This window comes from Hydra viridissima, unplaced genomic scaffold (assembly GCF_058129835.1).
Source record: "Hydra viridissima isolate aposymbiotic clone 2 unplaced genomic scaffold, HvirCarnegie_v1 scaffold_16, whole genome shotgun sequence".
Classification (NCBI taxonomy): Eukaryota; Metazoa; Cnidaria; class Hydrozoa; order Anthoathecata; family Hydridae; genus Hydra; species Hydra viridissima.
This window is the reverse complement of record NW_028324315.1, coordinates 5,937,438-5,950,792: the sequence shown is the minus strand read 5'-3', so window position 1 is coordinate 5,950,792 and position 13,355 is coordinate 5,937,438. Positions and strand designations below refer to the sequence as shown.

Genomic DNA, 13,355 nt, shown 5'->3' with positions numbered 1-13,355 from the left:
CGCATTTTTTATCAATCTCAGAATTTTCACAAATCTGAAATTAGAAACCACCAGCTCTCTGTTATTTTTTTGTTATTTCTTTGTTATTTTTATTAGTCTTTTTTTTTGGTAATTTAAGATGCGGTACGCGGTTCTATTGAAATACTTGCATGTAAAAAAAAAAAGTCAAATTTATATTATATTCTTATTTTTAATTATAATTATTTTGCTATCATTATAACTAATATACTTTTAACTATTTCTTTAATCCGTGACAGCATAAAAAATCTCCCTAACTTTTAAGATTTACATCGCTCTGCTCGGCGTATCAAAGTGCCTCATGTCCTTTACAAAATATAATTGATCTATACTTGTTGTTAAAGAGTTGGATAAAATGCGACATTTTTCGAAATTTTGTCGACATAAGTGAAAAAGTTTGACAAAATTTATTCCATAAATTATGGAATATGGGGCGTTACAAACACACAGAACAAACTGTGATTGAGGAAAAAAAAAAAAAAAATCGACTTGTTAAATTTCTTTGGAACGGTTATTACGCAACTAGTTTTAAAATTAAAAATTTTTTTTGATACGATGTTACTTTTAAAACCAACGTCTCATCTGCCAACTTTACAGGTAGTCAAAAATCACAGGTAGTTTAAAGTAAACGGTTCTCTCACGCTGAGTCTCCTTTCATCAACTTACCTGCCCTAGGTAACTATTTACCGTTTATTGTTAACGTGTTTCGGAAAAAAATATTTGTTTTAAACCCCTTGAGTTTTTGACCCCGCGAGTCTTTCTAACGTTAAATAGGCCGATGAAACTTAAGAAAAATACTGAAATAGAAAAAAATTCAATGAAATTTCTTACAGAACTGTAGAATACGTAAGTTGCTTTTTTACGCGGATTTTCAAAAGAACACGTGGAAGAGCATTCCAACTACGGTAACATTCCAATCATACCAAAAACGCGCGCTTGATATTGCAAAAAAAATTCAGTTGTAGACGGTTTGTTTTTTGCGTTACTTACAAATTTGGCATTTATAACTTTGATAGATTGAGACGTAGAAAACCATTTTTAGTTAATTATGAGCTACTCAAGAAATTATAAACCGCCACATACTTACTTTGACCATTTCTTTGCATCCAGTTATGAAACGCATCCTGAAAACAGCTTTGCTTTTGATACAATCTCAAGTTGCCTAACGAATGATCAACTTCACAGCGACAACTGCACTCTGACGTATATTTGTCAGTTGCCTGTCAGTTCCTATGCCCATTCCTGTGATGAACGAGAAGAGACTACAAGGTTCACAAAGCAAGTTTTTCGCTTTACAAATCTCCGCGATGATCGAACCGAAAGTCACGTTGAAACAATCGTGACTCGTAGAGCTATCTATTATCGTCACAGAATATTTGTTGGTTCCCTTGACCATTTTGTAAGTATCAATTGCTAAGTGTGTTTCGGGGTTTGTAGTTTGTGTGCTTGGCATTGTTTTTCGAATTGTTTTATATACACTATGTTTACACTATCTTATTAAGAGTTAATGTAAACATAGTGTAAATATCGAAAACATCCTATTTTACGAAATGTAACTTACAAGCTGAATCCCCTTCTTTGTTTAGACCAACTCAAAAGAACTTGCAGAATTCTTTCAAAGGTTTGGAGAAGTTATCGAAGCTAAAGTAATCTTTAATCCAGAGGGCTTTTCTAGACGGTCAGTATCTTTGCTTTATTATTACGAACCTTTCATGTTTACAGCAAAAGCCCTTTATTCTTCTTTTTTTTTTCCCCTAGATATGGGTTTGTATCTTTTAGCTCACCGGATACTGTGACATATATTCTAAGCCAAGACGCTGTTTATATGGATGATAGAAAGTTAGTTGTGGCACCAGCGATTCGTAAAAAATAGACGAACAGTTTTGTTTTTGTTTCTTGATTCTATTTAGGTTTTGTTTTTGTTTACTGAAAGAAGTTATGTTTACTCTTTGTCGTCGTTTTATTATTTTTTTTTCGTATGCGGTCCTTTGAAACCCACATTGATTCTAATAAACGCTAAGTGAACATAACTTCCGTTTTCTTACTTTTGAAGGGGTTTTTCGCCATAAGGTTCATCGGATTTTTATTGGAAGAAAGAAAAGTAATACCACTTTAAAGTTTGTGGATCAAATAAGCTGCGCTTTTTTTCTTTTTTTTTTTTATTTCTTCGCCGTTTATTGTCTTCGCTATTCAGTTATTTTTTTATGCGTTACTAAGAGAGGATTAATGGGACAGTATCGTTTGATTTTTCTTTAAAAAGCTTTTGATAAGAGTCCTTAATTCTTCTAAATTTTACTGGATTTTTATTTTTACATTCGTTCTAGGTGCTTCAGAATTCGCATTTTATTTATTTTAATGAGTCCTTTGAAATGTTCACACAATTTTGACCTTTGACTTTTTCTATAAGAATCACGGCGCCTTTTGTTATGAGAACTTTACACAAACCATTTTCGTTCTAAGAATTTCAAACAAACCACCAGTTGGCGTCTAAATGAATTCTAGCCATGTCACAATTTCAAAGTGACACAATTTTCCTCGTGCGCCATTGGTGCTTATTAGCGCATGAGTTTGACAAAAAGCAACTTTTTAGTGACAAAAGTTTTCTTCTTTTTTTTATAAAAGTAACAGAAAATCTTTTTTATTTTGGTTATTGTTATTTCGTTTATCATTTTTTTCATTTTGGATTTGGCATCCACAAAAACATGTCAGCTTATAATTAGGTTGCCGTGGATTAAATGGCAAAACGCAGTTGTTAAGTATTTTGACAAAAAAAAAATTGTTTTTCTTTATTTTCTTGGGGCTTCTTTTGAAGTCCTGTTTTTAAACATTGGCTACGTAAAATTTGAGCATTTTTTAAAGGGAAATTTTTAAAATAAAACATCAATGTAAAATTTCAGTTTATGTCTTAAAGAAATTTGTCTTCGCTATTGAAAAAATAAAACATTTCAAAAGAAATTTTTCGTATTTTTTAAAATGCCATCGAAAAAAGAAAAAGTTCGCGAAGATGTTGTGCATAAATTTATTTCGATTCCAAGCGCTTCACATTCTTCAATCGCAAAGGCAACCAAAGTACCTCGACCAACAGTCCAACGTGTAATTTCTAAAACTTTTAAATTCAAGATTCCGGGAGTCTGGAGCAAACCTATTCAACGAAAGAAACAAGGATTCCTTGATAAGAAATTAGTTGAGAACTTAAAGCGATCATTTGAGCAAAATCCCAGCCTATCGAACTGAATTCGAGTTCAATGATACGGAACTTCAAGATCATTCGTGATGTAAATTCTGTAATTTGAAGTTTTTTAAAGTCAAGAAAGTACCTAATTGCAATGAGAAACAGAATTAGGCTACCAAAAAGCGAGCAAGAAAATTATTTGATTAGGTGATGACAAATCAAAATGGCTGCTTTATTGACTTATGTCAAAACTGACTTAAAACAGATCCCAGGTCTCCAATTTTATGTTTCAAACAAGCGATTTGGTGTTCATGACAAGTTTAAGTTTCAAAAGTGAGACAAGTTTTGCAAAAGTTTATGATATGGCAAGCGATATGCAGTTGTGGCCGTAAATTAAAAGCGTTTGTCACTTCTCAGACAAAGACCAAAGAACTTAACGTCTCTTAGTGCTTGCAAAAACTTCGTTACCTTTTATCAAGTCCCATAATGGTCCCACCATCTCGCAAATGTCAGAAAAAAACAAAACCGCGCAACTCATAATTTTACTTTAAAAATCAATAATAAAAATAGAATATTACTTAAAATTATAGTTTCAAAGTATTCTAAGAATGTAAACTAGTAAATTCCTGTAGAAAATATGGTAGTTGAACCTTTTCAAACAAATAGACATTGTAATTACAAAAAGATTTATTTTACGGTTAAAAACTTTTACAGAAAATGTAAGAAAATGAATTTAGCGTATGCATCATATATCAATGGAAAATTTAACAGGCAGAAAAAAATAACCACAAAAAGCACTAACAAGAATAATGATTCAATAAAGCAATAAGTTCATTAAAATGAGTAGGTCACTCTTCATAATCACTCTCAAGCACACTTTCGGAAAGGTTAAGTACAGGTGTTTGTAAAAGATGTGCGATTTCAGGTAGGGGTGGGAGTTAAGGTTAGTTTTAGTCTAACTAAAATTAGCCGACTAAATTTTTAGTCTAACTAAATTTAGTCGACTAACTTTTTAGTCTAACTAAAATTAGTCGACTAAAACAAGATTTTGTGCTAAAAAAACTGAATAACCTATAGTAGCGTAGCTAAAGGTTTCGGGCTCATAGGCAAGATCCCCTGAGGGGCCCCCTTAAGGTAAATTTACTTTATAAAAAAAGTAAATTCAGTAAATATGTTATAAATTCAGTAGTTTATTATTATTACAGAAAAGAACACAGTATGAAAAACACTTACAAAGTACATAATATTAAAAAACTTTTTTTCAAGCTTTTGCATTTGCAAAGATATTCACAACTTTTTTAACATCCATTGTTGATGCTGTTTTACGCTCTATGGCTAGTAATGCAAGATGATGTAGTCTGCTTTGAGTGGTTGCTTTTCTTTTGTAATCTTTAATTATTTTTAATTTATTAAAACTTCTCTCCACACTTGCAACCGTTACGGGTATTGTAAAAAACAAAAGAGCTGTCATGTAAGTTTCGGAAAAATCACTTTCCAATACACTATATTTGGTTGTCATTATTTCAGCTAGCTGTTTAATTGTCGTTGTGTGGTTTAAATCTAATTTTGATAATGTGGTAAGTTGGACAAATTGATTAGCCAGGTTGGATGTAAACACTTCTGGATATTTGCTGCAAAGTGTATCACAAGCTTTTACCATATTTTGTTGCGACATCGTTAATATATTCTTAGGTTCAAGAAATGCAAAATAATGGTTGATAGTTTGCGCCATTTTTCGATGGGCCCTTAGGCTGTCCCTACTCTTGCTATAGGGTAGCTACGCATCTGATAACCTATACCATTGAACGCGTGCTATAGGGTAGCTACGCGTCTGATAACCTATACCATGAAATTATATGAACATAATATGAATTATGACAAATAAATCAACTTAAAGACATTCATCAAAATTTATTGTTTTTAAGAAATTTAAAATACGTAATATAATTTGTGACAATTAGGTAATAAAGTTCTTTTGTTTGTATCTGGCCCCAAATTTTCTTTTATTGAATTAAATAAAAATTGTTTTTTTTGCAGAACAACTCCGTCAAAAACAGCAACAAAAACATTTTATACCAAAAACATGATTGGTTATTAGCATTTTGATAATAATTTTTAAAAGAAAAACAAAAATTGAGAGTTGAACAAGATATATGTTCAATGACACAATATAGAAAGAATAAAAAACATTAATTGCCTAACTGTTTCAATCTTATTGTTGTCATTGTAAGTATCTGCGTTTTTATGAGTGTAGAGCGAAATAAATTTATGAGTGTAGAGCGAAATAAATTTATGAGTGTAGAGCGAAATAAATTTATGAGTGTAGAGCGAAATAAATTTATGAGTGTAGAGCGAAATAAATTTATGAGTGTAGAGCGAAATAAATTTATGAGTGTAGAGCGAAATAAATTTATGAGTGTAGAGCGAAATAAATTTATGAGTGTAGACCGAAATAAATTAGGTATTACCTTAAAAAATGATTGCAGGTATTATACAAAGGAAATCCGAAAATGCTTCTGCACATAACACACCTTTCAAAAACATGGCACCATTTTTTTTTATAAATTGATTTCACTTGTTTTATAATTTGTAATTCACTTTAATTTGAAACTGAAAAAATCCAGATCTAAACCGCTTATCATTGAAATTTAAAACAAGTACTTAATAATAACGGGGGACTAATTAGATAAATTTTATTACAAAATTCCAGGTGTATATGTCGCAAACCTTTTCTCATGAACCTTGAAACAGATGCCCTGCAGATGTAAATTATAATTTACAGCAATTTGTAGTTAAAAACATGGCGCTCAAACCACTTCACAACAAACGCATAAAAAGATTTTGAAAAAGTATTTTTTGGGTAACAGTAACAATATATTTTTCGCAAATTAAAAATTTAGTAAACTAAATTTAATTAAACTAAAAAGTTAGTCGACAAAATTCAGTTGACCACAAAGTTAGTTGACTAACTTTAGTTAGGGGAGAGTGGGGTATTGGCGAACGCGGGGTAAATCCGAACAAGGTCATTACGGCATGTTCGATTAGGAAACTTGACAAATTTTTTCCCCCTGGCGAGAGTGTGTTCCATGATCAGTTCCAGACGTACAGTAGTGTAGTATAGATGCGCATGTTGTTCACGATAGATCTATTCTAAGTTTTTCTCTTTGTGTCATGTAATTTTTACTTGCGAAACATTTATGTATTGGCTATACTAAGTATATAAAACCTAAACTTTTTTTTATGTAGTTGCAAAGTATCATAATCATGGAGTTTTTTAACACGTATTATATTTAGGGTATATTAATACAACCTCAATATATTCATTTAATTTCATTTGGTTGGGTCGCTGGGAAATAACGAACGATCTTAGTCGGGTAATAACGAACGCTTATGTCACCGCCTACGTCCGTGTGATATCAGAAATGCTCAATGATATATATTAACTTAATATATCTCATTGGATACACTATATTCTTTTCAAATACTTTGAGAAAACATCGAAGTATTCTAGTGTACACACGGACGTTTCTTAAATAAAGTTATTATAAATTATTTATTTAGTTTATTATTATTCAAAGTTAAAATTACATTTTGAAGCAAGTTAAACATTTACAATATACATATATATATAAATATATACATACATACACATATATATATATATATATATATATATATATATATATATATATATATATATATATATATATATATATATATATATATATATATTAGGGTGTTTCTTATTTTTTAAGATTCGATTTTTGCATGGGCCACCCTGCCATTTGGTTCATTATCATAAAAAAGTAATGCACTTTTTTTTTTTTTTTTTTAGAATGATTTTTAGGGGTCGCTACCGACCCTACAGTATTGCGCAAATGTACCCTAAAAATGCTTATGTTGCGTATGATGTTATGCAACAAAAGTGGTTGGTGCTTAGCGTACAAACCTCTTTTAACTAGTAAATTTTTTACTTTTAGTGTGCAGAATTGTGTCTATTATGCTTAATTGTTCCTTTTGCAGGTTAAACTAGTGTAACTACTGTACAATGATGGCTTCATCAACCAGTGGAACGATAGCTACCAGAAAGAAAACGGAGATATGGCTTATTGGACAGATGTCCTCTTCTTTAGATTGTGTTATGCTTCCATCAAAAAGGGAAGTGTTGGCCCTTTTCTTCCATTACAAGCAGATTGTCAAGCAAAGCATTAGGGAAGCATTACATTCCACAGCAAATGATGTTTTTGAAGTTTGGTCCGAATACCAGTGCAATTAAAGAAGCACTTGTCCCTAAAATCGAAAACATTTACAAGGAATGGGAAAAGTTGAAGAAAAATAAAGAGAATAAAGCTAAGCGTTCAGATTATTTGAAACAAAAGGAAGACCAATGGAATGAAGGGTTAGAAGAACTATTCGATATTGCCCATGCCAACGCATTGGAAATGATCACCATTCAGGAGGATAAGAACTTCCTATTATGCCAAAGAGAGAAAATTCGGAGAGGCAAAATGGGTCCAGTCGATAAGAAATTGGCAAAGCAAGAAGAAGTATCAAGAAAAAGACAAAAAGAAATGAACCGAAAAAGGGACCGAGAGAAGATGGCAAGAAAATCTCGAGAAGAAACAGTTGTTCTTTCATCATCTTCTGAAGGTGAAGATAACCCTAAAGAAGATAGCATAACTCAAGAAGATGCCTCGCCTGGTAACCAAGATGACTCTGAGCCATCAACTTCAGGTACACCGGCTCCAAAGCGTCCTAGACGTGGCAGGAAAAATATACTGAATGAGAAGTTGGCAGCTAATTTAGATGTGGCTAAATTGAGTGATCGTGGGGCGGCACTTGTGTTAACATCGGCATTACAACTTCTTAGTCATGATCCAAAAGAATACAATGTTAATCCAGCTTCCATTCGAAGGGAACGAATAAAACACCGCAAGAAGATAGCAGAAGGTTTAAGGAAGGAATTCAGACCAGAAGTTCCTTTATGTATTCATTGGGATGGAAAATTACTCGCTGACATCACCAATAAAGAAACTGTTGACCGACTTTCAATTCTAGTATCTGGAGTAGGAGTGCAGCAGCTTCTTAGTGTCCCAAAACTACCATCAGGAACAGGTGAAAATGCGGCATCTGCAGTGCATGACGTTTCAGTGACATAGGGAATTAACGATCAAGTAAAGTGCATGTGCTTTGATACTACTGCAGCCAATACTGGGCCAAGAAATGGGGCTTGCATTCTTCTAGAGCAGAAGTTTGGGAAAGATATGTTGTGGTTAGCATGTCGTCACCACATTCTGGAAATTATTTTGGAAGCAGTAGTTTTGCTGTGTCTCGACCCTTCAAATGGACCTGACATACCACTCTTTAAAAGATTTCAAAAAAGTTGGGTCTCATTTGATTCTACAAAGTACCACACAGCACAGTCTGATAAGAACGCTTCAAATGCTCTTACCGATATCACTGATGAAAGAATCGTCTTTTGAAAAGATCAACTACAAATCTTTCAACCTCGTGACGACTACCGAGAACTTTTGGAGTTGTCTATTGTTTTTTTGGGAGGAGTACCTTTGAGGGGCATTTCATTTAGAGCTCCTGCCGGTCTACACCGTGCTCGCTGGATGGCGAAAGCTATTTATGCGTTGAAGATTTGGATGTTTAGAAACCAATTCAGATTGACAAAAAGAGAGGAGAAGGGAATAAGGGATATTTGCCTTTTCACGGTTCGACTGTACATTACAGCCTGGTACAGATCTCCTGAAGCAACCTCAGCTCCTAGAATTGATCTGCAGCTCTTGAAAGGCTTGGATGCCTACAAGACCCATCATCCTGAGATCTCGAAAATTGCTGTTAAGAAGTTACAAGGGCATCTCTGGTACCTATCAGAGGAACTTGTTGCTTTAGCTTTTTTTGATGATGAGGTTCGCTCTGAGACGAAGGTCAAGATGGTCCAAGCATTGAACAATGTTTCAGATCGGATACATATGAAACGGGCTACTGTGGACTGCTCAGTTATCCAAGAAAAGAAACTGGAGGACTTTGTCACGTTTAATACACGAAGATTTTTCAGCATCACAGGACTTCCATCACACTTTCTTCAAAACAGTGTGAGCGAATGGGAACATAATGATGAGTTCAAGACTGTTAAGTCCACTGTTCAAAGCATGAAGGTTGTCAACGATATTGCAGAACATGGCGTAGCACTAATGGACGAATATAATAGACTACATACAAATAACGAAGAGCAAAAGCAGTTCCTGTTGTTGGTAGTTCAAAAATATAGACAGAAATATCCTGACAGAAAAAAGACAACTCTCATGAGCGATTAATCTTAGTACAGTAACTATTGTCTTATATAAACCTACTATCAAATTAAAAAGCAGGTTTATTGATGTCTTTTAATAAGTAGAAATGCAATGACACAAAATGGATGTTTTTAATGCATGTAATAAGTAAATAAATGTGTACCAAGTAAATGAATCATTATCACCAGTCTCCATCAGTTTTATGATTTTTTCCTATGTTAATGACTAAGAGCGCATAGTAAAATATGCCTTAAATTTCAATGACTGGTAGCGCCCAGTAAAAATGTTTTTTTCCCCTTGAAATTTTTACACATTTATTTTCTCGCCAAAATGAACCATTTCAGTGGGTGGCCCACTGAAAAACAAAAAAAAAATTTTTAACCCCAAATAAGAAACACCCTAATATATATATATATATATATATATATATATATATATATATATATATATATATATATATATATATATATATATATATATTTATATGTTATTTAAATTTCTTTTTCATTTTAGATGCCACGAAATTATAATAGAAAAACTGAAATAAAATATAGACTAGAGGATTTAAAAAGGGCCATAAAAGATGTGAACAATAAAACTTTGTCATTAAGTCAAGCCTCTTTAGCTTATTCGGTGCCTAAAACCACTTTATTTGACCACTGCAAGAGAGAATTCATAACACAACCAAGAGGTGGAAGAAAATGTATATTCTCAGATGCACAAGAAAAAGAGTTAAAGGAATATATTGTCAAATGTAGCCAGGTTTTTTATGGGTTAACAATTAAAATGGTGCGACAAATTGCTTTCAAATTTGCTGAACAAAATAACCTGAACCATAAATTTAATAGGACAACCCAATTGGCAGGTAAAGACTGGTATTATTCTTTCATAAAAAGAAATTCAAATATTTCATTGAGAAAACCTGAGCCCACTTCGTTAAACAGAATAAATGGATTTAATGCAACAGAAGTAAAAATGTTTTTTGAAAATCTGGAAACTTTACAAAGAACTTATAACTTCGACACTAATCATATATATAATGTTGACAAGACCGGTATTTCTAATATTCAACGAAACTCCAAAATATTAGCCCCTAAGGGCCAGAAACAAGTTGGGATGGCAACCAGTGGGGAAAGGGGTTCAACAACTACAGTTGTTTGTGCATTCAGTGCTTCAGGAAAGTATATTCCTCCATTTTTTGTATTTAAAAGAAAACGCATGAATGGTCAGTTGTTGCGGGGAGGCAATGTCGATATGCTTGCCACGGTCAGTGACTCAGGTTGGATCAATGAAAATTTATTTGTGGACTGGCTTAATCACTTTATGTCATTTGCTAAACCAACCAAAGACGAACCTGTGTTATTAATTCTAGATAACCATGAGAGCCATATTAGTCTTGATTGCTTTCTACTTTGTCGTGGAAATGGAATTGTATTGTTATCCCTTCCACCACACACTTCCCATAGAATGCAACCATTAGATTTAACATACTTTGGTCCACTCAAATCTGCATATAACAGGGAATGTGAAATTTTTATGGCAGCAAACGTAGGCCGAAGAATTACTCATTATGAAATTGTTGAACTATTTACAAAAGCTTTTAATCGTCTCAGCAATATTGAAAAAGCAGTCAATGGATTTCGAGGAGCTGGTATTTATCCGTTAGATCCCACAAAATTCAATGATTTATTTCCAAGAAGTATCGTTACACCTGAAACGTCATTACTTGATAACATTATGAGTTCAGAATCCCAGGTAAATGCAATGAATCAATCAGATACTCAAGCCAAATCATCTGAAGTGTTAGTTAATCTGTCATTGAATCCTTCTAGTGTAAGTCTGTCACCTGATGTGAATGTCTCCCCTGAACTGCTACCAAATAGATCAAATCAGTCAATACCTCTTTTGAATATTGTCTCTGTACCTAATTTGCCAAAAAGGAAAACCAGAGAAAGTCTAAGAAAGAAACATTCGACTATTATCACTAGTTCTCCAATGAGAGATTTTTTAAAGGACAAGGAGCAAAAGAAAAGTATGAAGGAACAAGAAGTAAAAAAGATTTCTGTTAAAAAAAAGAAGGTAGGAAGCAACTTTAATAAGTTTGAGGCTAATAATGAACCAAAGAAGAAAATAATAACCAGAGATGATAAAGAAAATGATTGTTATTGTTTAATTTGTGAAGAAAAGTATCATGATCCACCAACGGAAGACTGGATTATGTGTTACAAATGTAAGTCGTGGTCCCACGAGAAGTGCACAAGTTGTGCAAGCACATCTAGAGGTTTTCTCTGTGATTTTTGCACTTAATAAATGGAAGTAACAATATGTTTGAATAACATTGATAGATATTTGACATTTCATTGATGTAACATTTTATTTTGTTTGAATAAAATTTGTTGATATTTCTTTCTTAACATTTGATTTGTTTAAAATTTTATTCAATAATATTTTAGCGCTTCAATTAAGTTTGATTTGCTTTGATCATCATTTTATCCACTCCAAAAGTGTTTGTTATTACCCCACGGTATGTTCGGAATTACCCCACGTACGTAGGGTAATTCCGAACACCAATGGTTTTGTTTTTGATCGAATTTTCTATTTTTTTATAAGATGTATGAAAATTGCTTTTGAGTGTTTTTAACTGAATAGTTAGACTAAATGATAAGCAATAAATATCATCAATATATAGTTATAGTTGTCTTTAATTCGCATTCCCGCTTAGCTGTTCGCCAATACCCCACTCTCCCCTATACTAAAAATGTAGTCGACAAATTTTAGTTATACTAAAAATGTAGTCGACTAATTTTAGTTAGACTAAATTCTTTGTCAACTAATTTTAGTTAGACTAAATTCTTTGTCGACTAGTTTTAGTTAGACTAAAACGTTAGTCGACTAAATATAGTTACGGTTTTTTTAGTTATGTTAGTTACAATTTTTAGTTTTGGTCACAAGACTAATTTCAGGTGGCAATGGCTTTTTTTGACTTAACAACTACATTATATAAATTTTTAAAATACAATTCATTTGTGATTTTAGTATTTGTCTTGCTTTATCCCTACAATTCAACAGCTGCAGAGTTACGCAAAATTTTGTACTCAACTGATTTTATCTTTTTGCCCATTAATAAAGATATCTTTTAAAGTCGGACAAACCCGGGCATGAAACTTTAAATTATTGAATTTAACATCATAATTATACAATAAATCTATAAATAATTGGTGACACTTTTAGACAATTTAAGAAAATTATGAATGAAAATTGGCTGTATTTCCTAAAAAATAGTTATTTAGTTGCCGTGAAGAAATCATTTTTTGGTTGATGATAAAATTGGAAATATCTTATGAAGTATTATTATATTTCAATTACACATTTGTGTATTAGAGTTTTAAGCATTTTTATTATATGTTTTATATTAAAAAATCCTTGTTTTCTAGACTGGTCCTAAAGCTCGTATTTTGTATGGAAGTTTTTTTCTCTTCTGGTTTTATCAACTTAGTATTGAATTTCTTTTAAAAAATTATTTTAGGTGTAAGGTATGGTAAATTTTACTTAATATTTTATTAACATAAACTATTAGCTTTAAGTAAAACGCACAAATTTAAATAGTAAAGTTAATTTTTATTCTTTTATTGTTGCGCAATTTTAGGTAAAACTGACCATTGTGGGGGGAGGGAGAAGGTGATGTCTCGAATAGGTATGGCATTTGAATCGCAATTTTAATTTTGTAACGTTTTAGTGACAGCGTTTATTAAAAGCAATATTGGTTCCCTTAAGGTGGTACCAGGGTAAATGCAACTTTTTAACAAAAAATTTAAAACTATTAATAGACTTTAGCTCTTTTCTATTAATGAACAAAAAAAATA

General features: G+C 32.3%; 2 protein-coding genes across 2 annotated transcripts; both read left to right on the top strand.

Annotated features, from left to right (window-relative positions):
• Positions 1-458: 458 nt before the first annotated feature.
• LOC149877722 (uncharacterized) lies at positions 459-1,962 on the top strand. Its single transcript, XM_090073471.1, has 3 exons — positions 459-1,417; positions 1,605-1,696; positions 1,777-1,962. The coding sequence occupies exons 1-3, from the start codon at positions 1,067-1,069 to the stop codon at positions 1,889-1,891; spliced, it is 558 nt and encodes a 185-aa protein (XP_089929597.1). The 5' UTR covers positions 459-1,066; the 3' UTR covers positions 1,892-1,962.
• Positions 1,963-9,980: 8,018 nt separating this feature from the next.
• On the top strand, positions 9,981-12,180 carry LOC149877721 (uncharacterized). The gene has a single exon (XM_090074368.1). It carries the CDS (start codon positions 10,006-10,008, stop codon positions 11,797-11,799), a length of 1,794 nt encoding a protein of 597 aa, XP_089930494.1. The 5' UTR covers positions 9,981-10,005; the 3' UTR covers positions 11,800-12,180.
• The last annotated feature ends 1,175 nt before the right edge of the window (positions 12,181-13,355 follow it).

Bases quoted from the DNA above. Each gene is read 5' to 3' on its own strand.
- LOC149877722 (XM_090073471.1), top strand. From the start codon at position 1,067: ATGAGCTACTCAAGAAATTATAAACCGCCACATACTTACTTTGACCAT. The intron at 1,418-1,604 runs GTAAGTATCAAT...TTCTTTGTTTAG, and splicing joins TTGGTTCCCTTGACCATTTT to ACCAACTCAAAAGAACTTGC. The intron at 1,697-1,776 runs GTCAGTATCTTT...TTTTTCCCCTAG, and splicing joins CCAGAGGGCTTTTCTAGACG to ATATGGGTTTGTATCTTTTA.
- LOC149877721 (XM_090074368.1), top strand. From the start codon at position 10,006: ATGCCACGAAATTATAATAGAAAAACTGAAATAAAATATAGACTAGAG.